We start from the raw sequence: 27,445 nt of genomic DNA, 5'->3' as shown, positions 1-27,445 counted from the left end.
CCTCTGCCACATAATTCCTCTCTGCCCCCAGCAGCTATCCTTGTATGGTGGACAATCTGTCATCTGCCACGCTGCCACTGGTGCCGCCACATTCATCTGTTCCTTGTTGCCTGTGCCACATAATTCCTCTCTGCCCGCCAGTAGCTATCCTTGTATGGTGGACAATCTGTCATCTGCAATGCTGTCACTGGTACCGTCATCTTCATCTGTTCCTTGCCTGTGCCACATACTTCCTCTCTGCCCACCAGTAGCTATCCTTGTATGGCGGACAATCTGTCATCTGCCATGCTGCCACTGGTGCCGTCACCTTCATCTGTTCCTTGCCTATGCGACATAATTCCTCTCTGCCCACCAGCAGCTATCCTTGTATGGTGGACAATCTATCATCTGCCATGCTGCCACTGGTGCCATCATCTTCATCTGTTCCTTGCCTGTGCCACATAATTCCCCTCTGCCCACCAGTAGCCATCCTTGTATGGCGGACAATCTGTCATCTGCCATGCTGCCACTGGTGCCGTCACCTTCATCTGTTCCTTGCCTATGCGACATAATTCCTCTCTGCCCACCAGTAGCTATCCTTGTATGGTGGACAATCTATCATCTGCCATGCTGCCACTGGTGCCATCATCTTCATCTGTTCCTTGCCTGTGCCACATAATTCCCCTCTGCCCGCCAGTAGCCATCCTTGTATGGCGGACAATCTGTCATCTGCCATGCTGCCACTGGTGCCGTCATCTTCATCTGTTCCTTGCCTATGCGACATAATTCCTCTCTGCCCACCAGTAGCTATCCTTGTATGGTGGACAATCTATCATCTGCCATGCTGCCACTGGTGCCATCATCTTCATCTGTTCCTTGTCTGTGCCACATAATTCCCCTCTGCCCACCAGTAGCCATCCTTGTATGGCGGACAATCTGTCATCTGCCATGCTGCCACTGGTGCCGTCATCTTCATCTGTTCCTTGCCTGTGCCACATAATTCCTCTCTGCCCCCAGCAGCTATCCTTGTATGGTGGACAATCTGTCATCTACCACGCTGCCACTGGTGCCGCCACATTCATCTGTTCCTTGTTGCCTGTGCCACATAATTCCTCTCTACCCACCAGTAGCTATCCTTGTATGGTGGACAATCTGTCATCTGCAATGCTGCCACTGGTACCGTCATCTTCATCTGTTCCTTGCCTGTGCCACATAATTCCTCTCTGCCCACCAGTAGCTATCCTTGTATGGTGGACAATCTGTCATCTACCATGCTGCCACTGATGCCGTCATCTTCATCTGTTCCTTGCCTGTGCCACATAATTCCTCTCTGCCCACCAGTAGCTATCCTTGTATGGTGGACAATCTGTCATCTGCAATGCTGCCACTGGTACCGTCATCTTCATCTGTTCCTTGCCTGTGCCACATAATTCCTCTCTGCCCACCAGTAGCTATCCTTGTATGGTGGACAATCTGTCATCTGCCATGCTGCCACTGGTGCCGTCATCTTCATCTGTTCCTTGCCTGTGCCACATAATTCCTCTCTGCCCACCAGTAGCTATCCTTGTATGAAGGACAATCTGTCATCTGCAATGCTGCCACTGGTGCCGTCACCTTCATCTGTTCCTTGTTGCCTGTGCCATATAATTCCTCTCTGCCCACCAGTAGCTATCCTTGTATGGTGGACAATCTATCATCTGCCATGCTGCCACTGGTGCCGTCATCTTCATCTGTTCCTTGCCTGTGCCACATAATTCCCCTCTGCCCACCAGTAGCCATCCTTGTATGGCGGACAATCTGTCATCTGCCATGCTGCCACTGGTGCCGTCATCTTCATCTGTTCCTTGCCTGTGCGACATAATTCCTCTCTGCCCACCAGTAGCTATCCTTGTATGGTGGACAATCTATCATCTGCCATGCTGCCACTGGTGCCGTCATCTTCAACTGTTCCTTGCCTGTGCCACATAATTCCCCTCTGCCCACCAGTAGCTATCCTTGTATGGTGGACAATCTGTCATCTGCAATGCTGTCACTGGTACCGTCATCTTCATCTGTTCCTTGCCTGTGCCACATAATTCCTCTCTGCCCCCAGCAGCTATCCTTGTATAGTCGACAATCTGTCATCTGCCACGCTGCCACTGGTGCCGCCACATTCATCTGTTCCTTGTTGCCTCTGCCACATAATTCCTCTCTGCCCACCAGTAGCTATCCTTGTATGGTGGACAATCTATCATCTGCAATGCTGCCACCGATACCGTCATCTTCATCTGTTCCTTGCCTGTGCCACATAATTCCTCTCTGCCCACCAGTAGCTATCCTTGTATGGCAGACAATCTGTCATCTGCCATGCTGCCACAGGTGCCATCATCTTCATCTGTTCCTTGCCTGTGCCACATAATTCCCCTCTGCCCACCAGTAGCCATCCTTGTATGGCGGACAATCTGTCATCTGCCATGCTGCCACTGGTGCCGTCATCTTCATCTGTTCCTCGCCTGTGCCACATAATTCCTCTGTGCCCCCAGCAGCTATCCTTGTATGGTGGACAATCTGTCATCTACCACGCTGCCACTGGTGCTGCCACATTCATCTTTTCCTTGTTGCCTGTGCCACATAATTCCTCTCTGCCCACCAGTAGCTATCCTTGTATGGTGGACAATCTGTCATCTGCAATGCTGCCACTGGTACCGTCATCTTCATCTGTTCCTTGCCTGTGCCACATAATTCCTCTCTGCCCACCAGTAGCTATCCTTGTATGGTGGACAATCTGTCATCTGCCATGCTGCCACTGGTGCAGTCATCTTCATCTGTTCCTTGCCTGTGCCACATAATTCACCTCTGCCCACCAGTAGCTATCCTTGTATGGTGGACAATCTGTCATCTGCAATGCTGCCACTGGTACCGTCATCTTCATCTGTTCCTTGCCTGTGCCACATAATTCCTCTCTGCCCACCAGTAGCTATCCTTGTATGGTGGACAATCTATCATCTGCCATGCTGCCACTGGTGCCGTCATCTTCATCTGTTCCTTGCCTGTGCCACATAATTCCCCTCTGCCCACCAGTAGCCATCCTTGTATGGCGGACAATCTATCATCTGCCATGCTGCTACTGGTGCCGTCATCTTCATCTGTTCCTTGCCTGTGCCACATAATTCTTCTCTGCCCTCAGCACCTATCCTTGTATGGTGGACAATCTGTCATCTGCCATGCTGCCACTGGTGCCGTCATCTTCATCTGTTCCTTGCCTGTGCCACATAATTCCCCTCTGCCCACCAGTAGCCATCCTTGTATGGCGGACAATCTGTCATCTGCCATGCTGCCACTGGTGCCGTCATCTTCATCTGTTCCTTGCCTGTGCCACATAATTCCTCTCTGCCCCCAGCACCTATCCTTGTATGGTGGACAATCTGTCACCTGCCACGCTGCCACTGGTGCCGCCACATTCATCTGTTCCTTGTTGCCTGTGCCACATAATTCCTCTCTGCCCACCACTAGCTATCCTTGTATGATGGACAATCTGTCATCTGCAATGCTGCCACTGGTACCGTCATCTTCATCTGTTCCTTGCCTGTGCCACATAATTCCTCTCTGCCCCCAGCAGCTATCCTTGTATGGTGGACAATCTGTCATCTGCCACGCTGCCACTGGTGCCGCCACATTCATCTGTTCCTTGTTGCCTGTGCCACATAATTCCTCTCTGCCCACCAGTAGCTATCCTTGTATGGTGGGCAATCTGTCATCTGCAATGCTGCCACTGGTACCGTCATCTTCATCAGTTCCTTGCCTGTGCCACATAATTCTTCTCTGCCCACCAGTAGCTGTCCTTGTATGGTGGACAATCTGTCATCTGCCATGCTGCCACTGGTGCTGTCACCTTCATCTGTTCCTTGCCTGTGCCACATAATTCCTCTCTGCCCACCAGTAGCTATCCTTGTATGGTGGACAATCTGTCATCTGCAATGCTGCCACTGGTACCGTCATCTTCATCTGTTCCTTGCCTGTGCCACATAATTCCTCTCTGCCCACCAGTAGCTATCCTTGTATGGTGGACAATCTATCATCTGCCATGCTGCCACTGGTGCCGTCATCTTCATCTGTTCCTTGCCTGTGCCACATAATTCCCCTCTGCCCACCAGTAGCCATCCTTGTATGGCAGACAATCTGTCATCTGCCATGCTGCCACTGGTGCCGTCACCTTCATCTGTTCCTTGCCTATGCGACATAATTCCCCTCTACCCACCAGTAGCCATCCTTGTATGGCGGACAATCTGTCATCTGCCATGCTGCCACTGGTGTCGTCACCTTCATCTGTTCCTTGCCTATGCGACATAATTCCTCTCTGCCCACCAGTAGCTATCCTTGTATGGTGGACAATCTATCATCTGCCATGCTGCCACTGGTGCCATCATCTTCATCTGTTCCTTGCCTGTGCCACATAATTCCCCTCTGCCCACCAGTAGCCATCCTTGTATGGCGGACAATCTGTCATCTGCCATGCTGCCACTGGTGCCGTCATCTTCATCTGTTCCTTGCCTGTGCCACATAATTCCTCTCTGCCCCCAGCAGCTATCCTTGTATGGTGGACAATCTGTCATCTGCCACGCTGCCACTGGTGCCGCCACATTCATCTGTTCCTTGTTGCCTGTGCCACATAATTCCTCTCTGCCCACCAGTAGCTATCCTTGTATGGTGGACAATCTGTCATCTGCAATGCTGCCACTGGTACCGTCATCTTCATCTGTTCCTTGCCTGTGCCACATAATTCCTCTCTGCCCACCAGTAGCTATCCTTGTATGGTGGACAATCTGTCATCTACCATGCTGCCACTGATGCCGTCATCTTCATCTGTTCCTTGCCTGTGCCACATAATTCCTCTCTGCCCACCAGTAGCTATCCTTGTATGGTGGACAATCTGTCATCTGCAATGCTGCCACTGGTACCGTCATCTTCATCTGTTCCTTGCCTGTGCCACATAATTCCTCTCTGCCCACCAGTAGCTATCCTTGTATGGTGGACAATCTATCATCTGACATGCTGCCACTGGTGCCGTCATCTTCATCTGTTCCTTGCCTGTGCCACATAATTCCCCTCTGCCCACCAGTAGCCATCCTTGTATGGCGGACAATCTGTCATCTGCCATGCTGCCACTGGTGCCGTCATCTTCATCTGTTCCTTGCCTGTGCCACATAATTCCTCTCTGCCCCCCAGCAGCTATCCTTGTATGGTGGACAATCTGTCATCTGCAATGCTGCCACTGGTGCTGCCACATTCATCTGTTCTTTGTTGGCTGTGCCACATAATTCCTCTCTGCCCACCAGTAGCTATCCTTGTACGGTGGACAATCTGTCATCTGCAATGCTGCCACTGGTGCCGTCATCTTCATCTGTTCCTTGCCTGTGCCACATAATTCCTCTCTGCCCACCAGTAGCTATCCTTGTACGGTGGACAATCTGTCATCAGCAATGCTGCCAGTGGTGCAGTGATCTTCATCTGTTCCTAGCCTATGCGACATAATTCCTCTCTGCCCACCAGTAGCTATCCCTGTATGGTGGACAGCAAAAAAAAAATTTGATGGCGTGTAACCTACCTGTAAGAGTACAATGCAATAGCATCAGAGATCCCTCCTGTGTAAGTACCCCTCCTCTATCATAGATTGCAGAAAGTCCTCATACCACTACTGGCACAGTGGTGCAGCAACTAAGTGATGCACCTGTGCCCTCGCTGGTGGCTGCTTCAAAAACAGCCACCGGTGGGGCTTGTGAGACTCGGTCTGCTCTTCCCAAGCTCCCGTAAGGCTCATTTTGCAAAGATAGTTATTCGAGAGGCTGTCTATCTCTCGACCAATAAGTTCATGCACAGTGCCATGGTGAGCAAGTGGCAATTGCATTAGATTTACTTGTATTAATTTCACTGCCACCTACCACGGTTGGCAGGTGGGCCACCTGCTTTTTTGTGACACAGACAGACGGATGCTGGCTTCACTTGTGAATAGGACCTCTAATGCTATTGCATTAAAATGTTGCTTATGCCTCTCACATCAGTTTTCCTGCTTGTGCAGTCTTTCTCTTTCCTTCAGCTCCAAGATGACGGAGAAGGGTGTCGGTTGACCCTTATCTCAGAACAAGAGGAGAGAGTTGCTGACCCACAAACCCCCACTGAAAATGTCCAGAGCGCACCTATAAACGTTACCCAATATAATACAGCTCCAGGCAGGCCATGTGACCAAAGCATATTTTGCAGCAGCAACACAAAAGGTGCTCCATGAAAACTGGCAGGTGCTGTATGCAGCTCTTGAGGTTCGTCACTCACAGCCCCATTTCAGAAATGGTTGGTTGGTTTATTGGGTTTAACGTCCCAAGACGACTCAGGCTATGAGGGGCGCCATAGTGAAGTGAGCCCAGTAACAAGACTTCACCAGCCTCAATAATTCTGTTCACACAAGCCATAGATAATCGTTCAAAAAAAAAATCTAAACAAAATGTGAATAGTCTCTGACCATTCATGTCAGCAGCCATTCACATCAATGTGAAGCTAAGCTGCACAACTTTGCTCCGCTACTATCAGTCAAAGACAGCACAACTGGTTCTGTGACCTAAAGGTGCTGACACAGACACTGTTGGGCACTTGGGGCGGTAGTCATTATCGCCGTCATCATGTCCAATTAAATACATCCACTGCAGGACAAAGGCCTCTCCCACTGACATCCAACTAACCCTGTCCAGTGCCACCTGTGGTCACCTTCTCCCTGTAAACTTCCTAACCTCACCCACCCACCTGACTCTCTGCTGGCCCCTGCTGCGCTTGCCTTCCCTTGGAATCGGATCATTAGTCATAGTAGGCTGGCGCAGATATGTAAAACTAAAATGAATACGCAGGCATGCTATCCCTACTAAGCTCCACGAGTCAGTGCAGTACAATGTCACAACCATGAGCTATTTGTTACTAAAACAACTGCCACAGTGATAGAAAAATTTTTGCGGGATGCAGACTCATGGAAAAAAATTTATTTCTGCGTTGCCTCGCTAGTTAGTCCGCTGGTATTCTTCCAGAGGATAGAGCATGCATGTCCCCTCATCATGCTTCAGAGCTTTCCATTGAGTTGCTTTTCCAGGCCGCACAGAAATAAATTTTTTGCTGCAAACCCGCAACCTGCAAACTTTTGTCCATGAGTGTGCATATATTTACACCACATGCTATGAGCCACCAGGAACTGACTTGAAAGAGAAGCCATGGTTGTCACAAAATTCGGTGCATATTCGAAAAGAAAAGCCCCCGCATAGCGTGGAAACAATCGCGCCCACCCGCACCGTAGAGAAAACTAAAACAACAGAAAACAAACCGTGGAGAGCGCATAACCTGCTGCGCTTTCCACTCTGCTCGCCGGCGCGGCGACAAACATGGCCGTGCGAGCCATCGATTTTTTGAGAATGTCTGAATAGTTTCTACTCATAGTCGACAGAGAGGGCGTAGCCTTGACCAGTTTCCGGAAACCGATTTCCGCGCTCGACCAATGGGGTCGCGTGCCCGGCGCGAGAAGGAATTTGTACAGTTGATACTGCGTGCATGTGCAAGCCTGCCTCGGCGTGAACAGCGAACAGACGTGGACAGCACCTATAAATAAGAGGCGTTGACCGCTGCCTGACAGCCTGAGCTGCCGTTTAAGCTTCAGAGAAGCGCGACCGCTTGACTCCCGGGGGAACGCCACTCGACCAGCCACGGACGAGCGAGGCAACGTGCACCAACCTGCGGATCGGCTCAGTCGTGTTCCTCAGGTCGTCGGATTGTCGCCGTGCCCGGTGAACAAATTGTGTTTTGCTTGTTTGTCTCTCTCTGTGTTAGTGCCCTTTAGGTACAAAGATTTTGTTGTATTGTGATCTCTCTCGATTGTTACTTTGCATGAGTTGCATTGTACTTGTAAATCACTTTGTAAGTGCTCGTACGAGTGATAGTGAAATCCTATGTATCGTCTCTTTGCTGTTTAAACTTAGTTTTGTTTTGTCAGCCTTTGGCTCCAACCTATTCTCTGGCTTGCGACCAGCGAAAGCTGGGCACCAAACGACCAACCCCCTTGTCACTTGGTAGCTGCTCTCCGGCTGAGCTTGCCACGCCGAGTCGAGGGCATCTCCTTTGTGACCTAGACCGCTACCCCAACATGCTCTAAGGGTGTCTGTGAGTGCACGCAAAATTGAGCGAAGTGGTGGCAATGGTCCAGTCAAAACCGATTATATCGAACTCGGTTAGATCGAATTATTCTTTATATCGAATAATGCCTGAGCACCATAAAGCTACAACGTGAATGTAAAGGAAAATGTATAGAGCCATCACATCCGATAGTTCGAGCTTCGGGCAAGGCAATATTAGGTGACTCAAGAAGCTGGCCTTCCCTCAACACATCTCCAGGGGTTAGCTTTCTCACAGGTCCTATGAACTTCGGACAACTCCGGAGGACTCAAGAAGCTCGCTTTCGCTCAGCACAGCTCTGGAGTTTAGCTTTTCTGCATGGATCTGCGGGTGCTATTGGTGCTAAGGTGCTACCGCTCACAGACCAATGATAACGGAGATTTTCCTTGACGTAGGTGGCAGGGACGTACCCAGCCAACAAGAATATATGCATTTTCAGGGTGTTGCGCCAGTTGTGCCCACATTGTCAGACAGTTCGCACATACGGTGCGTCGTGCTGCCATTGGAAATTTTTCATGGTCTTCGTTGTCTGTGTGTGTGTGATGGCAGCCGCGAAACAACAGAACCTCCCCTTTTCCATGAAACTGGAAATTAACAAGCGAGTTGAACGAGGAGAAAAGAAATCCGAAGTCGTCACAGCATACAAGCACGCTGAGCCCGAAGCATTCCGAGCACCACTTTGAAGAACAAGGCTCTGATGTTCAGGCTAAAGCAAAGAAGAGACCTTGTGGAAAAAGCCAGCCTCTGCGATGCTTGCAGAACTCACTTTCAGTTCCAGTGGCCTACAGATCCAATCGAAGTGACTGAATGACCTATTAACTTTTTGCCAAGTGGCTGAAACCTTGGAACAATGACCTGGTGGGCCAAATCGCAACATCTGCGCCCAACACTGCAGTGCAAGTTTCAGCAACATTGCACTTTGCTTCTTGCCACTGATAGCTACGTCCATGCTTCAACCACTATATGTAAATCATGTAAATATGGGATAATCACTGTGGTGGAGGTTGGTTGTAGAAAACATCTGATTGATCGCCCCTGCAGAACCTGAAGACTGGAAGAGACCTAAAATTCGACCTCTTAGGCGGCCTTTTTATGCTGAGTGGGTCATGGAATGATGTCAGAAACAAAACTAAACAGAACTGCTTCTGGCATCCTGGTATCTGCTTTCCCGGAGAAGATGGAACTTTTTCAAGTGAGCTTGGTTTGGTTTATGAGGATTTAACGTCCCAAAGAGACTCAGGCTGTGAGGGACACCGTAGTGAAGGTTTCCGAAAATTTCGGCCACCTGAGGCTCTTTAACGTGCATTGACATCACACAGTACATGGGCCTCTAGAATTACGAGGGAGTTTTGATGAAGCCATCGCAGATCTCGATGATGTGTGGAACCAGTTGTCTGAATTTCCTGGTGCTATTTGTGCTGTGGCAGCCATAAGTGACTTTCTCTCCTTGGACGATGATGTTGAGACCGCGGGAGAGCTTGTGAACGAAGACATCATTGCCGACGTCGCGGTTAACCAGGACACTATTGATGTGAATGGTGATGAGGACTTTAGAGAATCTGTGCCCACGTGCTTCGATTATGCGCTTAGCATAGAAAGCTGTAGTTTCAGCTGCTCGGAGATCATCGATAACATTGAAAAATGTGTTCTCGCCAAGGCAATGAAAGTGAAGAAGCAAAAATTTCATGGTTATTTCGCTCAGTAGTATGCAAGCAGTACGTGACTATCACAGAAATACATTCTTTTCCATCTCAATGACTGTGTGTTGTGGAGCACTACACGGGCTTCGGCCCATATACCGGCGGGCCTGAGCCGGGCTCGGGCTTGTGCAGTGAATGGGTACTTTCACTGAGCTTAGTATGTTTTCATGGGGTTAGCAAATGACAGGTCAAGACAGAACGAGTTTTGAACTATTTCCACAGCGTGTACTTGTTAATCTGCCTGTCTTGGTGCTGAATTTTAAGCTCCGAGTTCATCACAATTAACTCCTTCCCAGAACGTGCCTTGGCTCTGTAATGTTCCATGTTCAATAACGAGTCTCACATTTTCTGATACCCGTAGTTTTATTTGTTCTCATTCGTGGTGTTACTCTTCCTGGTTTCCCGGAGCATAGAGCCTCGAGGCTGCGCATGCAGGCAAATCTAGGCCATGGAGGCTGAATGAAATAAATGCTTAGCTTAATTACAGAACCCGTGAAGCATGGTTTCTCTCCTTCCTGTCTGTGTGTTTGTACTAAGCACTTTTCATAATGTATAGCACAATATTTATGAGACCTTTCTCTTGTCTGTCAAGTCCTGCCTTTTTTTAATTATTCAGTGCCCTAGCTTTAATTCTACAGAATTTTTCTAAACTAATTAATTGTCAAAGATACGACAGCGTTAACCCTTTCCTGCCCAAATTAAAATTGTTCAGTAGAAAAAATCGATATACAGAAGCTAGCATATGTAGGAGGAGGATAATTCTACATCTAAAAATCAAGGTTTCGTTGGTTCTTTATAAGATTTTGTTTTGCATGATTCCAAATGAAATCATTGGACTTAGGCAGTGCGAAGTACTTAGTTTTGTGATTTCTTTGAAACCTTAAATATCAACTTCCTTGAAACTTCGCTAGTCTCTGTTGGAGTAGGGGATGCCACAGTTCTTACCAAGAATACGCAAGAATGACATAACACAGCTACCGCTGTTATTTTCTCATTGTGTGTGGGCCAGTGTGTGATCCTATGTAAGCGGAATTTTTGAGTTGGTTGAAGACAAGCACTGCTTCTTCTGAGACATGCCGCGTAAGAGACAGGGCAATCACGCTGCCAGTATCCAGACTTCCAGCCTTGAGCTCACAGCATCTATCAACTGCATAAACAAAAAATTTGTATGCGAATATCTCAAAGATTAAGTCGATGTAGAAGCGCTTGAACTGTTCGTGCGGTGATGATGCTCCTTTCAGTGGGGATTCCTTTTCATGATTTCTCCCTTTTTCGTTCAGCAGTATCATGCTGCATCCACAATATGGATTTTTCTGTGATGACTTTTTTGGTTGGACAATATGAAATGTTCGGCGAGTTGGTCAGCTTTTTGGAAGTGGAAAGCTGTATAGCTTTCAACCTTCGGTGTAGTTGCGCTACCATTCGGTTCTGAATCGTCCCGTAGTTTTCAATTTGCTGGCATGGACAATATTCTATAGAGGTTCAATTCTTTTGTGTTATGATTTGCCTTTGAGTTGTTGTTGTTGCTGATGTACGTGCGATGAATGCTATTTCTCTATCATCGGATGAATCGATATTTCAACACGTCTGGTGGGCTGCACTTGAAACTTCGTCCTTTCCATATGAAAAGTTTTTGCACTGAATGTACGCATCTTCTTCGGAAAAAACATTTACTGTTACGTATACACTGCGAAACAGGCAATATTTACACGACACAAGCAGTCACAAGCATCTCAAATATGGCCGTGCTGCTTATTCTACAATAGGGCCTCCAGGCGCCAAATCCACGAGACAGCTTCCTCGCTGACCGCCGCGCACGACTGGCTGCGTGTCGTCACCGCTGGCGTGACGACATCTCGCGGAGGCAGGACCGCGGTTTTTGTACATGTCAGACGAGCTGTTAATCAAGTGAAAGCAAATGGTGCGCCAGCCGTCCGTGGAACCGAGACAATGGCGTTCACTTCAATGTAAATGTGGTATCTCTGTTTGCCTCCTTGATGTACGCGCTGTTGAGTAATCGTTATCAGCGGTCAAATATGCGCTAGGATCCCTCCGACATGCCTGACAATGCTTTTAGGGCGGCATTTCATGCTTTCAAAGGAATTAGTATGCCGGCGGTCCGCCGAACTAGAGAACCAACTCGGGCCGCAATGATGAGAGAGAAATATCATCTGTACGCTTCGGTTTTTTACGACCCCAGTCTACCAAGTGGATGTTAGCAGGAGGACATTGGGCACAGCTCGGCGTAAGCGTGCTGACAGCCGGCTTATACATCTGTGATACGCGTGCAGAAAATGATGGAGAAGGTGCTGTTGAGAATCTGCCTGTGCCTCTCAGAGTGTCACCACGTGTGCTTGCTGAAGAATGGATAAGAGAGCGCTATCATTGAGCTGTGTATCATCGCGAACACTTCGTCGTGGCACGCATTATAGGTTTTCTTCAAGAACGATGTTTCACTGCGGTGATAGCAGAAGAGTCCACATAGTTCTACTTATCGGTGGTCTCTTACCAAAGCCGCGCCTTCTTGGTCAACTGGTTGAGTCCATATGAAGCCTTTATCATGTAACGCTGCTGCTTTTCTCTGAGCCATACTCCCTTTCTTTACCAAGTTAACCATGAAACATGGTAGGTATCCTGAAACTGTGTGGTTGTAAATGAGCTCCCGTTTTCTTGCAGTAAACTTTACCAGGATCAGTTGTGTGAACAACTGTCTCAGGAGTGCATCAAAAGAGGGATGCCGCATGCTTCCATGAGGATAAGTTTTACTTGCAAGCTGATAGAGGTATATATCATCAGAAAATGCAGGAGTGAATGCTTGGTTTGTTTTATGGAGTTTAACGTCTCAAAGCTGCTCAGGCTATGACAGACATTGTAGTGGAGGGCTTTGGATAATTTTGACCACCTGGGGTTCTTTTAACGTGCACTGACATTGCAAAGTATAGGGTTTCTATCAATTCGCCTCCATCGAAATGCAAAGCAGGCAAAGCCGCTGGGGTGGCTCAGTTGTTACGGCGCTTGGCTGTTAACCCAAAATACGCGGGTTCGATCCCGGCCGCGGCAGTCGAATTTCGATGCAGGCGGAATTCTAGAGGCCCGTGTACTGTGCAATATCAGTGCATGTTAAAGAACCCCAGGTGGTCTAAATTTCCGGAGCCCTTCACTACAGCGTCTCTCATAGCCTGAGTTGCTTTGGGACGTTAAACCCCCATAAATCAAATCCATCGAAACGCGACCTTCGCTGGCGGGATCGAACCCGCGTATTTCGGGTCAGCAGCCAAGCACCATAACCACTGTGCCACCGTGGAGGCTGAGTAGCGAAGGTGGCAGCCAGTCATCCGTAGTGGAGAGCGAGGTGCAATCCTGGGATGCTACATGAACTGTAATGGCGCGTTACTTTGAACGCTGTCTTCTGCTTGTCTGTTTTCTTTTTTTCATTAGGTACAATGTAAATATTCTGTGATATTCATAGTAATATTTAGTCTACGCATGTCTTCGTCCAGCTTTTGTTTACAGGCAGCATTTTTTCTGCATTGCGTGTTCACCAACTAGTCCAGCTTCAACTATACTGCACCATGACCTCAACTGGCAGCTCCCACTGCGCATCGAATTGTGCGTCTGCGTGCCAGAACTATCACCGTATCACACAAAAACGACAGCAATGAAAGTTCTGCAATACCACAATCTTCCCGCGCAAGTTCAAAAATGGGTGGTGCCCTCCTCGCGAACGCAAAAAAAAAAAAGCTCACATGATCGCCGATTGGCTGCAGTTTCCCCTGGTCCTCCCACAAGATTCGCCCCACCCATGTCTACATGAATATGACATAGGGGCAAAGCGAACTGTTTCGTGGATTTGGCCCCAGGTCCCAGTGATTCCATTTGGAATCATTATTATCTGCAAAATATTTTAGCGCTTGTAATTGTGTTTAGCCGAAAGAATTTATTTTGAAGGAGTAACATGGGGCTTACTTGTGTTCTTCCATGTGATTAGAGAAAAACAAAAATTATTTCCTTTTTTCCATACGTTGCAAGGGAGGACATGGCACCAGGCGATGGCGACAGCACAGCGTATGCAGTTTCTATATCCCTTTCCTACGTACTAGCATATGTCAGTCAGGTAAAAGGCCGCTAAAATATGAAGATGAAATGCTAAGAACTACTGCAAAAACAGCAGGTCTTTCTTGCTCAATTCACGACTGGTGGCCCCCTAATTTGGCAATTCCAAATGGAATCACTGGACCTGAAAGGGTTAACACTCAGTTTCAGCAAAGTATGGGGCCTGTAGAAGGTGACATCTTCATTGTGTAATATATCCTAGCCCAGCTGATGTTCCTGCATTTTGTTTTTGCTGGATGGTAAGAGACAAGCGACAGTGGGAGAAATAGCTGTTTCACAAACACAAGCGGACACCTCGCTGCCTTGTGGTCTCGTGTTACTCCTTGTGTATCGGTTGCGAACCAACTGCATGCAATGTTACAGGTTGTTTCACGCATGCTTGCGGAAATTGAATTTGAAACTATGAGGCAGGAAACGGGCTTCAGCTGATTATTTTCAGCAAATTGGTATGTGTGTCATTCAAGGCACTGTATTTCTGGGCAAAGAAATAAAAAAAGTACCAACTCAATCACAATACGAAAGTGCGGAATTTTAGATATCTATTCTAACAACGAAGCATTCTTTTTCGCTTGTTTTCATAGTAACAACAATTGCTCTTCTGTAGCGCGTTTATGGCTTTTGTGTTGTTTCGGGCCCGAGCAGGGCCCACCCACTTGCGGGGCCGGGCAGGGCTAGGTAGGTGAGAGGTTCCTCGGGCTCAGGCCAGGCCCGGGTCAGTAATCATGGCCCGTGCAGTGCTGTAGTGTGTTGCTAAATTTACTGCTACTTTTATATAAACCGCACATTATACCGAACTCGTATGCGTTTTTTCATGAGCTCGTCATATGCGGGTTTGACTGTAATAATCACCACTGTGCTCCCATTTCCATGTGCGCAGCAACATTTATAGGTACTCTGAGAACAAAGTGGCATCGGCCTCTATCGGCTGATTGTTATGTTCTAATGACTAAAAGCCTACTCTCACGGTGAGAACATAGCCCTTGCATGCAAAAAAGTATGAAGAATGAAATACAAGTATTGGTGCCATCAGCCTGTTTTCACAAGCAAATTGCACCGACAAAAAGTGCTTCTCCATCAGCTAATCTTTGAGGTTTGACCGCAACACCATTCTCTTCCAGCCAGTGATAATGGAGCCCCCAATTATTTCGATATCATCACCACGTGTTTGGATTGAGAGATGACGAAATAATTATTGCATTCTCATCTCTCAGCAATACATCTTTTGCTGCCAAATGAATGTCAACGAAGCCAGAAAAAGCCAAACAATCAAATTTCACAAACGCCCTCAGAGTCCTTTCAAACAGAGTGCCTGGGGGCATCTCCGGGAGATGAAACCTGCAACTTAATTAAAACAATCCTTTTATCTGTTACACACTTGTGGAACAAGGGTAGAGAAACGAGGGGCTCATCAAAATGGAACTCATATGAAAGAAGCCAACAGTTTCCTTGATTCCAATGACCACTGACTTCTTTCATGGTGACTTGGTAACACTCCCCAAAACATGATTAAATACCTGAGTAGGTGACTACAAAATTTTTTTAGTCACACCAAGCCTCTCAGATTCTATCATTGCGACAGTGATGGAAGATAAGGGATTGGACACTGTTCGCCATTTCTACCAGTTTAACATCTTTCCGCAATAATATCCCATGCAATATTGAGTGTGTCTGGTGCGGTGTCACTTTGAACAACAAAACACACATCATCGGTGTATGTTACCATCCAACTCAGCAGACATCAGATTAATTAATGAACTGCATGACGCAGTTAGCGCCATTCTGATATGGCACCCTTCGTCCCAAGTAACTAACCCTAAGCCATTTTAATTATCAGACAATAAATTGGACATCAGCACAACCATGTTCCACATCATTGCCAAGTGTTCATTGATACATGCACTCTTTTCAATTTTACTGAAGTTGCTAATGGTCCCACAGGCATGGTTGGCAGCTCTGCAAATCCTGACCCAATCTGACCACTAACCCCGATAAGGCAGGCACAATAATTTTCATGCCTGTACTCAGTGATCATTCTTTACTTCATTTTGATGTAACCTTTACTACATCCTCAGCTACAAAAAAATGAAAAGTTATATTTGATCACAAGAAAAAAACTTTGGACAGATGAATTGTGAACTTTGCTTTTTCTCGATGACTATCTTCATGGCTTTGGACATTGTTCTGTTCAAGAGAACTGGGACCTGTCCGCAAACCTAATTTCAAATCTCACATATGTCTATCTTCTCACGGTAGGTCTCACATATGAGACCCGCCACGGTGGCCGAGTGGTTAGAGCACTCGGCTACTGATCCGGAGTTCCCGGGTTCGAACCCGACCATGGCAGCTGCGTTTCGATGGAGGCGAAAACGCTAAGGCGCCCGTGTGCTGTGCGAAGTCAGTGCACGCTAAACATCCCCAGGTGGTCGAAATTATTCCGGAGCACTCCAAAGGCACTTCTTTCTACCTTCCTTCTTTCACTCCCTTCCCTTGCCGATATGTGAGACAGATACTGTGCCATTTCCTTTCCCCCCCATAAAAAACAATTTTCCACATATGTCTACATTCCCAAGAAAATAATGCCAATAAATACACAAGCACTATGGTATAATGCAGATTTAAATAAACCTTTTAACAGAAAAAAGTGCTTATTTCGGGAAGCAAAACTGCAGCAAACTAAGTAACAATGGCATGCATACACTATTATATCTAACACCTGTACTCAAGCTGTCGCTAATGCAAAATCAAATTTTCTGAAAAACACAATCTCATCCACGCTCATAAGTAACCGTAGAAAATTTTGGAATATTGCAACTAACCCCACAGGAACAAGGAGGTCTCCTTAGTTGACCTGAATAGCTTACCTCTGCTTAGTCAAGAGCACGCATCCATTTTAAATGATGTGCTTGCTCTGAACTTTTCGTCCAAAATTATTATTCCATTACCATCATGTTCGTCTTTCGACTTCATCAATATGCAGCCTATAGTAATGGATGCGGCCGGGATCGTAAAGCTGATACACTGAAACCTCATGTTCCTCTGGTATGCATGGTATATACAGTCTAACCTCGTTATAACCAACATGGATATTAAGAATTAGCGGCTATATCAAACTGTTCCTAACTTACTTAACAAGCACATGCATTCATTACTTTATATACTGAACATGGTTTACCACAAAATGGATATATCGAATTGCTGAGCACCAAGCTGTGCCTGCTCTGATGGCAGGGGGCAGGCTTTGCCTCACTACATGGGTGACTGGACGTGGTGCGGCAAGAGTTCGCGCCACGGTTTACGCTTTATCTAGCATTTGTCAACAGCACCACAGAAGATATAGCAGCGAGAGCAGCTGGCAGCCAGGCGGTTGGCACCCATTTGGGCCTCTCGTACTCGTCGATAATGCCCCGGAACCAGCGACATGGTCGGTTCTTGTAGTAGCTTATCAACAGCCATCCTCTGCTCACGTCATCTGTCGCTGAGTGCAGGTGGTGAAAACGGCATTAGCTTTCGTCCTGGCATCCAATTTTTTATGTGGCACCACTGCGGTGCTCTAGGGTAACCACCTTGGCTGGCGTTTGACCTGCTGCCACAGCTTCCTGTTGTGCTGTGTGGGGAAGCCAATCTAACTGGCGTCTGTGGCTTCGAAACGGCGCTAAAGCTACTGGAAAGGTCTTTTCCCGTCGCTGTTCCTTCACTAACCAAATTTCGCTTCTCCAGCGCTTGTTTCTGCCGAAACTTTATAATACGTATTTCGGCTGTATTGAGCTATATTACAATTTTTTACCTATTCGCTATAACGAGGTTTCACTGTATAGGTAAGATTTCTCAAAGAAACAAAGATGTATATTATTTTTGTCAACAATATTACAATAATCGTTAGATATTGGTGTTGTTCTGAGCAATAGAAACAGGTGAAGGTGATTCCGCTCCATAAATCTGGTAATAAGCAGTAATCAATTATTGCCCCATTTCTATTACTTGCCTACATGTAAAATTCTTGAACATACCTTCTACTCACACCTTGCTAGTTTTCTTGATTCAAACTTTTTTTTTTTCGTACATTCAGGAAGTCGTACATTTGTGAGACGGAGTTACTATAATTTACTCCCTTCATGCCAACCCTTACTTACTATCATTCTTTGGCTGATTGCATCTCCTAGATTTCTCTAAAGCATTTCATAAATTTAATCATCGTCTTTTACTGCTCAAACTCCAGTGCCTCAGGTTTGGTTTGGGTTATAGGGTTTAACGTCCCAAAGCGACTTGGGCTATGAGGTACGCCGTAGTGAAGGGCTCCAGAACTTTCAATCAGCTGGGGTTCTTAAACATGCGCTGACATCGCACAGTACACGGGCCTCTTGAATTTCGCCACCATGGTTGGGATCGATCCGCATCTTTCGGGTCAGCAGTCGAGCGCCGTAACCACTGAGTCACCGTGGTGGCTCCAGTGCCTCAATATTCACGTAAATCTTTTCAGCCAAATTTTTTCTTAAGAGGCCCTTGCAGTGTTTGTGAATAATAATTCTGCGTAATGTCTGTCGCGTCAGGCATACCACAGGAGTCTACTCTGAGCTCTTTTTTTCTTATTCTATATTATTGGCCTCCCTAACCGAGCGACTTCCCCTAACTGCTTATTCGCGGACAACCGTGCTATTTATTGTGAAATAGCTAATCTTACAGATGTTTCTACATTAGAAATTGATCTTAATTACATTAGAAATTGAAATTAATTTGGCATGTTTCATTCTTACCAATCACAACCATATTAGCAGTATTTCTTTAATGAAATTAACGCTATCATTGCCCTATCTTGAGCTCCGCAAGAATGTGTTGCGCATTACTTTTTAACAAAATTTATCATGACCAGCTGAAGCATGCATTCACTTCGTCATCTCATTGCTCACCCCGCATCGGCCACCCTTACAAATTAATCATCATCAGTTTAAAACCAATGCCCTTTATCATTCATTTCTTCCTCATACATCTACAGAATAAAATCGCCTTTCGCCCCATGCCACGTTAATACCGATCATCACTTATTTCGTTCATCCCTCGCAAGATATCTTGAAGCTGATCCGTGACATTTTTTCTTGTCAGCCAGTTATCTTATTTTCAGTTCCTTGTGTTCTATATACATGCTCCGCTTGAGATTGTTGTTTGAGCTACTGTGAAGAACTGTTTTTATCACTTTTTAGTCTTGTTTTCAGCTTATTCTGCTTTTACATGTATTTAGTTCTTTATTTTGTACTTCTATTTCGTGTTCAGTATTGCCTTTTATTTGGCTTAGGTTCTATTGCACTGTGTTCATTCTCGCGTAATAGTATTATGCACCACTCCCCTTATGGGCAATAAATAAAACAAAAAATAAAATGAGAAATGAAATATTCATGCTTGCAGCACAGCATCATATCGGAGATGTGCAAGACCAAGTTCCATGGTCAAGTGCCATGACTGCAAAGCAAGCCTCCCACATCATCACACTGCATGCCTACTATTCACTCCCAAAGGAGCTGCCTGAGGCGGAGCTCAGACAACCGTGTAGGGTACCTCTCGAAACTGCTTGAGCAGCCGGTGGGACGAGTGGATGTCAGTGCTGCTGATCTCCGAGTAGCCACCCAGCATGCCATCTATGGTGGCGGGAATAGTCTCCCAGTAGGCCTTGCCCTGGGTGTAAAAGTCTTCCGAATGCTGCGCCGACGCCATGTCGCCTTGCTGAACTGCGCAGAACAATGCGTTGCCCAACTGCACTAACCGCAAGAATACCAAAAAGGCCACAGTTGGATTTACAGACTCTGCTGTAGCACAATCCACAAAAAATGGCCAAAACCTTGGTTAGTTCTATGGCTTGCAGTCAAGTCAGAGTAGACACAAAGCTGACAGTCACAAATGGCAACAACAGTCAGCACTGCACTTCTCCCAAAGCACTTATTATTTGCATTCACGAGTAATTTTCGCTAACTGCACACTGAACATTCAGCAGCTGCCTGTGCAACATAAAAGCATTTAAAGGAGCAGAGATGCAAAGCTTCTGCCTTGAAATGTCCCTACAAGGCAGCAGTTATGAAAAAAAACTCGCAAAGCCAGATAGAAAGGTAACTAATTAATTACAAGCAATTTTTTACTATCAATTTTAGTTGCAGTCACCACCAGTGTATGACTCCTGTTTGTGTGGGCTGGGAAATGTCTGATGCAAGGAAGTCACCTACTCACCCACCTAACACCCCATCAGATTCAACATCCCTATTTCTTGACAGACTTTCTATGACACATCCCCGACTCTTATGACCCACACAACACAACACTGCACTTGGGTGCGGCTCGGTGAACGATGACTGATGTTCTGGCAAAATCGCAGCAGCGAGAAGCAGGATATAATCAGTACTGCACAGGGAGTAGTGAAGCTACAAATCAAAATACACAGCCTTTGTTTATTGAAAGACCTCTCACCTGTTCATTAGTCAAGGTTGGCTTCTCACAATGCAAGAATGCAAATGATTCCCATCAAATGAAACCGGCTGCTCACGACAGACAAACAAAAGCAATTTTAGTTTAGTTTAAGGGGGTTAAATGTCCCAAAGCGACTCAGGCTATGAGGGACGCCGCAGTGAAGGGCTCCAGAAATTTCGACCACCTGGGGTTCTTTAACGTGCACTGACATCGCACAGTACACGGGCCTCTAGAATTTCGCCTCCATCGAAATTTCACCGCCGCGGCAATTTTTTCATCAAATTAATGTTTACAGCACAATAAGCAATGTTCTTTGCATGACGGCCATTGCAAGTTGTCACTGATATAAACATGACTGCAGCGTAACACACTGCTCCGAACTCAATAATACACAGCTGCTTGCTCCTATTTAAACAAGCTATTTCCATGCAATACATGGAACTCACTGCCACAGCACTGGAAGGTACCGCGGTACAGATCATACACTTGTTGAATTAAAATGCCCGACAGACGAGCCTGGTACCCAGCTTGAGGCAGGCAATCCGCGGAAATCATCGCCGAAAAATAACTGATCAAGAAGCGAGTAATATACGATCTAGAACTGATCCAAGCGACTCAAGGCAGAATTCCGATCACTACGAGGTCCCACGCGGTTCGCTGCGACAACCTGGTAGCAGCTACGAAACGGAAATAAATGTACGTTAAAAAGAGGAGAGGACCAAACGATCGCGCGAAGTACTACACAACACCCGACCTGCGCCTGCGACACGCATTTCTCGCGCCCAAGCAGGGACTCGTGCCTAGCCCGAACCTCGGACGCGGCTGTGCCATAGTAGCGACGACCATGTGTGAGCCGGGACCTCAGCTCGTCCGTATTAGAATACAGGACAAAATCGTGCTAGCAAGCAGGCTCGCTGAAAACGCATTACAACTCGCCTACAGTGGAGGGGCTAGGGTCAACCCTTAGCTCCTGGAAGGAAGGGTCAGCGTGGCCGCGATGCATGTACTGTTACATAGTGTGGAATGTCGCAAAATGTCTCACCTCTGACCAAAATTGTGAAGTTGTTCGACACGTATGTCTGATTTCAATGAGCAAAAAGAAAAAAAAACGTTGCGGGACGAACGCGGCACACTGCCCAGCGGCACAGCCTACTTTGCCGCGCGTTCTACTGCTCCGCGTTGTTGTTGTTGTTGCGTGAAAAGATGATAGCACATACCCACGGTGGGGGATTGGCCAGGGTTTGGTGCAGGTCCAAACAGGGAATGTCTAATCGAAGTGAATCTCAACCGGCTTATCAATTAAGATGATTGGGAGTGAAAAGGAAATCCTTAATTTGATTGAGCATGAGGAAATCGAGTTGTAAATCAAGGAAACAAAGCTGTGCGAGTAGAATTACTAATGTGAGGATTGATAAGAAAGGAAATAATTTTGAGAGAAGGAAATTTTTAAAAATAAATAAATAAATCTAGAAATTAACACAACAATCTCCCGGTTGCACTGATATACTTGTGGAGTAGTTGGCACACTTGCCAAATGGCATGCCCTTTGACGGTTGCACCGAATGAGAGGAGGACGGGAAGAGTAAACGGCAGTCCTAATTGAGCGAGCAGATTTACCAAAAACTGAATTCTCTGCCGTGCAAACCGCCGGCAGTAGAGGATGAAGTGATCTATGGATTCAACGTCCCTGCATGACGCACATAGATTCGACGGCGTGAACCCCGAACGGCATAAGTATAGATTAAGGCGAGGTATCCTACACCGCAGCAGTGTCATAGAAACCTCACATTGTCTTGATGTACAGTAACGTATATTCCATGGGAATTTCAAATGTTCGAAATCCGCTGTACCAAGGATGGGCTCATGGCTCAGGTAATGGTGAATTTGGAAGCGTTCATACCGGGGCGTGGTCAGAAGTATGAGGTTTGGAACGCCCTGGGCAATAGGGCCATTGATGGCAGATTTCGCTAGGAAATCGGGCATAGAATTGGAAGAAATGCCACAATGTCCTGGTATCCACTGAAAACGCACCTCTGTGACATAACGTGGCACGAAGTACAATAGGGATCGGTAAAGGAGAGTATTTTGCGAGCTCTCCAGTGCAGCCAAGACTGAGCGGCAGTCCAAAGAGAATGATGACTTGATCAATATTGCTGGGAACGCTTTGAAGGGCCAAACCGATAGCGAGGAATTCAGCAGTATAAATTGGAGTATAATCAGGGATCCGGAGAGAGTAACGCCAATCTAGTGTTTGTGAATAAACACCTACTGCTGCCTTTTCGGCTTGTTGAGAGGCATCCGTAAAAATTGCAGCATGGCTCGGATACTGCAATAGATAATCCTCCAGGAGACAATTTAGCATGTTGGCAGGTAATTGCTTTGCGTAAAGCGGCATCACATGGTCAAAGCAAACAGTTGGTGCAGCCTGCAAATCGGTGACGCATATTGCGCGGACCTAAGCATGACTGCAATTTTGGACAAAAGGTGCTCTGTGAACACAAATTGAGGCAGTTTGTAGATCGGCCAATGTTTATCTAGAAAGAATGCCGGGGTTGTCAAAAAAATTGGACGGGCCACTCCAGGCATTGGCTCAAGTCCCTGTAGGAAGGTGCGCGCACTGCGAGAAGTTGGAAGCGGGAGTTCAAGTCCCGTATGCGAGCTTCCAGAAAGAGGACACAATTGGCCACTGAATTTGGTAGACCCAGGCATAGCCGTAGAGCACGTCTCTCCAAAAGAATCAGCGGTTGAATTTTATATCTAGGGCAACCGGAGAACAGAACGCAACCGAGCTCCAAAATTGGTCTACAACGTAAGTTTTGTAGAGAAATAAGAGAGTGTCTCTGCGCATACCAAATTTCCTATTGATGATTCGCATAAGGCAACCGAGAGCTCGCTCACCATTTAAGGCTATACTTTTGATATGAGGTCGCCAGTCGAGGTGAGGGTCGTAAATGACCCCTAGATACTTTAAGGACTGCACTTGCGGGATTTGGGCGCCACAATACTGTATACTGATATAAAGAGGGGACGCTGGAGGAAAAATGAGAACTGAAGATTTGTTCATGTTTAGAGTTATGTGTAACTTGCCCAGCCATACTTCCAGTGCATTGAGGTAGGTCTGCAAAAGCTGGTAAAGTGAGTGTGTGTCTCTAGAAGAAGCGAAAAAGGCGATGTCGTCCGCATATACATACACCTTGACGTCACCCTGAATAGGTATATCTCGCACCAGTACGTTAAAAAGTAACGGAGACAGTACGGAGCCATGCGGCACGCCTCTAGTCTGTGAAAAAGTCTCGAACGTAAAAGAACCGTCCGAACAGAAGAACCGCCTTTCTTTTAGGAATTCCTGAACCCATGCAAGAATATAAAAAGGCGGCCGAATTTCGTCCAGCTTGTTCAAAAAAATCGAATGTTCTACATTGTCATACGCTTTAGAAATATCCAAGGTGACTAAAGCCGCGACCTCTTTCTTCCCCATTGCCACCCTAATTCTACTTTCCAAATCCAAGTGTGCGGTCCAAATCGAGCACCTCCGACGAAACCCTATCTGAGAAGCACTGAAGTCTTGTACCGCTAGAACATGATCTGTTAGACGGGTGTGCACAATTCGTTCAATGACTTTAACTAAATTAGACAAGAGGGAAATGGGTCGAATGTTGTCAGTTTCTAACTCCTTTTTGGGATCCTTAAGAAGTAAGATTATTTTCGCAATTTTCCATTCAGGAGGGAGCCAAGATTTCTCCACAGAGACATTAACCATATGCAAAACATCCGAGGTAAATTCTTGCACAAGAGATTTCAACATACCAATAGAGATCCCATCGTATCCGGGAGCTGCAGGTTTGAGGTCAGAAACAATGGAAAAAAATTCAGAGGGTGTAACCGCAGTGAAGTCTGCGCGCGGAGGGGGTAGTACGAATGGAACCGCCAACCGCGCCTGAAAGCGCACAGCAAGGCCTTGTGCTATCTGGTCAAGTTGATCTTTTGCATCCTCTGGTGATAAGACCACGGACTGTGTGACCTGAGAGGTCGGAGTTGTATGGGTGCGTTCCATGAATCGGCACAAAAAAGCTTTGCGGTTATTAGGGCTCGATAGATAACTGTTCAAATTCTCATTGTACTCCTCCTTCGCTTGACCAATGGTCCTCTTAAATGAAGCCGCTAGAAATTTGTAATTTATCCAATTTCGCGGGCAGTGGTTATGAGAGAGGGTGTTCCAAGCAGCTTTTCTGAGGCGATATGCTCTCTCACAGTCATCATTCCACCATAGGAAGGGCTGTTTGTTCTTAACCGTAGACTGCACCGTGAACACGGAACGCTCGGAGGCCCCTAACACAGAACCGAGAATTCGGTTAGCGCGATCCAAGTTATCCGATCATGCAATGGAGGAGAAAGAGGACTGTACAGTGTTGTGCGTTTTTATCGTGAAGACTTTTAAAAATTTCTCCGCCTCAACCGCTGGCTCATTTGCCGTGAAACTGCACACAGAGCTTGCGTATTATGGTAACTTTTGTATCGTAGCAAGTTTGACAACGGTGCTTACTTAGTTGAGCCGTGCGTGATGCGAAATCATGATCGTCTACGTAGAGATCGGCAACCAAAATCCAGAGACAACGCTTTTTCGCTGAAGGACGGCAGTGGCGCCATCTTTTTGCGGCAGTGAAAAGCGTTACGACAAGCCCGCCGAGACGAGCTTTGCAAACAATATTCTTTGAAAGGTAAAGCCTCGTTAAATCAGCGGTTTTGGTATTTTTTCCAGCTCAGTTAGCCGAAAATGTTGTAAGCGCTTCAGTTGAAGCAGACGAAACGGCCGGAACGCCATATTCAAAGGGCCCGCGCTCCTTGCAACGCTCTCCTTGACGCTCGTCGCGACGCTTTCCGCTGCTGAAAACAGATGGCGCCACTGCCGCCCTTCAGTGAAAAAGCGTCGTCTGCGGGTTTTGGTTGCCGATCTCTACGTAGACGATTATGTTTTCGCATCATGCACGGCTCAACTAAGTAAGTACCGTTGTCAAACTTGCTACGATACAAAAGTTACCATAATACGCAAGCTCTGTGTGCAGTTTCACGGCAAATGAGCCAGCGGTAGAGGCGGGGGAATATTTTAAAGTGTTCACGATAAAAACGCACAACACTGTACAAGTTTTTGAAAATTGTGTGGTTTACGAATTTTTGCGGAGACGCAGCCGTCCTTGGGGGCGAAGCTGCTATCGTGAAAGATATCGGAAAGTGGTCACTGGAAGTACCACAGTCCACTGTAGACCACAAAGAAACATGTGCCCCGTTCACAGCCAGTGTAAGGTCAATGACAGACTGAGAGTCCGAACGCAAGAAAGTTACCACTGGACTGTTACAGCAACGCACGTTCCTTGCCGACATCCATGACCATAGAAGTTGGCCACATGCGTCAGCCCGAAAACCACAATATGTGGTGGGAATTGAAATCTCCAGCAATCGCCAAGTACTGTATTGTTGGACCGCTAAAGAACATTTAAATGATCAGTGTTGTGTACACCCGAAGGAAAGTAAACATTAGCAACGGTAAGGGAAGCACACTGTGGAATTGCGATTTCAACAGCCAACAATTCGCAGTCAGGTGTTTGAATTTGGTGCGATATCTGCGCCCGATGAACAAATTTAGTAGAAATTAATGTTAACAAGCCTCCACCCCTACCGTAATTACGATCGGCTCAGAATACCCGGAAATTTTTGAGAGAGAATGACCTAATAGAAGTAAGCCAAGTTTCCTGAAGTAAAATTATGTCGGGGTCTAATTGTGAGACAAGGTGATGTAAATCGTGAAAAGAAGATACCACTGAACGGCAATTCCACTGTAGTACTTTTAACCCCGCCGTTGTTATTGTAAAAGCAGAGAGGCCGTGACAGCCTCCTGTAACAAATCAGCTTTATGTGGAATTTTGTTGGAACCTTTCTTGCTTGGGAGGGCGGACTTCGAAGGAGAAGAAGCAGCACGACGCTTTTGTGAAGGGTTCCCCATCTCTACGTCCGTAGAGCAAGCAGTAGAAGTGCTGGTATCCCCGGTACCACGTACAGGCACAGACGAGGATTCAGCAGGCATAGGAGCCATGGGAGAGACACCAGAGAGGCTATGAGAACTGGCTGATGGAACCGGAATGGCAACAGTTGGATGCGCAACCTGATTCGCAATAATCATCTGGGACAGAGCTTCAGTGAATGTGGTCAGCATACGGTCCACAACACCTGCAAGTGCCTTCTCGACCACTGACACCACAGACTTCGTCAGCAACGCTTCTGCCTCAGAACCAGCTGATCGTGCCATGTCCGCATAAGAGTGCTTCTTACGGTCTAGTTGTGCGTAAGCATCTGCCCTAGAACGCCTTTCCTGCTGAATAATGTCCAGAACATTCTGTTCTTCTGAACGCTTGGGACAGCCAGCATCATCAGTCGGATGATTGCCGCCACATAGAGAACAAATGGGTACTTCAGATGCACAGTGGTCTGCGGAATGGTTTTCCCCGCATAGTCGGCAACGCGTCGCCAAATCGCCAGTAATTCCTGCATTGCAATGGGCGAGGAGGTAACGGGTCGACGCGGTACACAATGGGCCAAACCTTTAGCTCAGAAGGGCACGAAGCTCCTGCAAATGTAGCGATCACCGACTCTGTCGGTACACGTGTGAGCCATTAGCATCCCTGGTGCAGCGGTAAACTGATATCGCACCGGCACTAAGGTAGATTCTATAAATCCGCCTTGCCGGCACCGCGTTCCACCGGGCAGCGCAAGATTGGCATGATGATGATGGCGATGCAATATGAAAGAAGAGTGAAGCACGTCACAATGTGCATGTGCCTGTGAAGAAATCAAACAGTTACATTAAAAATAAAAAATGAATAAAATAAAAGAGAGTGCCGATTTGTGTCCCAAAGAGGTACCTCTAGGAGGGTAGCAGACAACACGCACCTCGTCCTGAGCCAGCTCGTGGCCACCCTATCCATGCTTTCTGCCAGAGTTCAACTCAAATACGGCCATTTTTAAAGTGTGTGGCA

At 46.8% G+C, this 27,445-nt stretch overlaps 1 protein-coding gene across 4 annotated transcripts in view; it reads right to left on the bottom strand.

The window, feature by feature from the left end:
* Positions 1-21,971, bottom strand: part of LOC144115962 (N-terminal Xaa-Pro-Lys N-methyltransferase 1-B-like) — a 54,010-nt gene extending 32,039 nt beyond the window's left edge. The window contains exons 1-3 of one of the 4 annotated variants that reach the window (XM_077650605.1): positions 21,460-21,625; positions 20,418-20,438; positions 19,518-19,687 (exon numbers count right to left, since the gene is read on the bottom strand). In XM_077650605.1, the coding sequence (XP_077506731.1) occupies positions 19,518-19,673 (156 nt within the window). In that variant the 5' untranslated portion in view covers positions 19,674-19,687; positions 20,418-20,438; positions 21,460-21,625. The other 3 variants (XM_077650604.1, XM_077650603.1, XM_077650606.1) reach the window with 3 other exon arrangements.
* Positions 21,972-27,445: the final 5,474 nt, after the last annotated feature.

This window comes from Amblyomma americanum, chromosome 1 (assembly GCF_052857255.1).
Source record: "Amblyomma americanum isolate KBUSLIRL-KWMA chromosome 1, ASM5285725v1, whole genome shotgun sequence".
Lineage (NCBI taxonomy): Eukaryota > Metazoa > Arthropoda > Arachnida > Ixodida > Ixodidae > Amblyomma > Amblyomma americanum.
The sequence above is the reverse complement of the archived record's forward strand: the minus strand, read 5'-3'. Positions and strand labels throughout refer to the sequence as shown.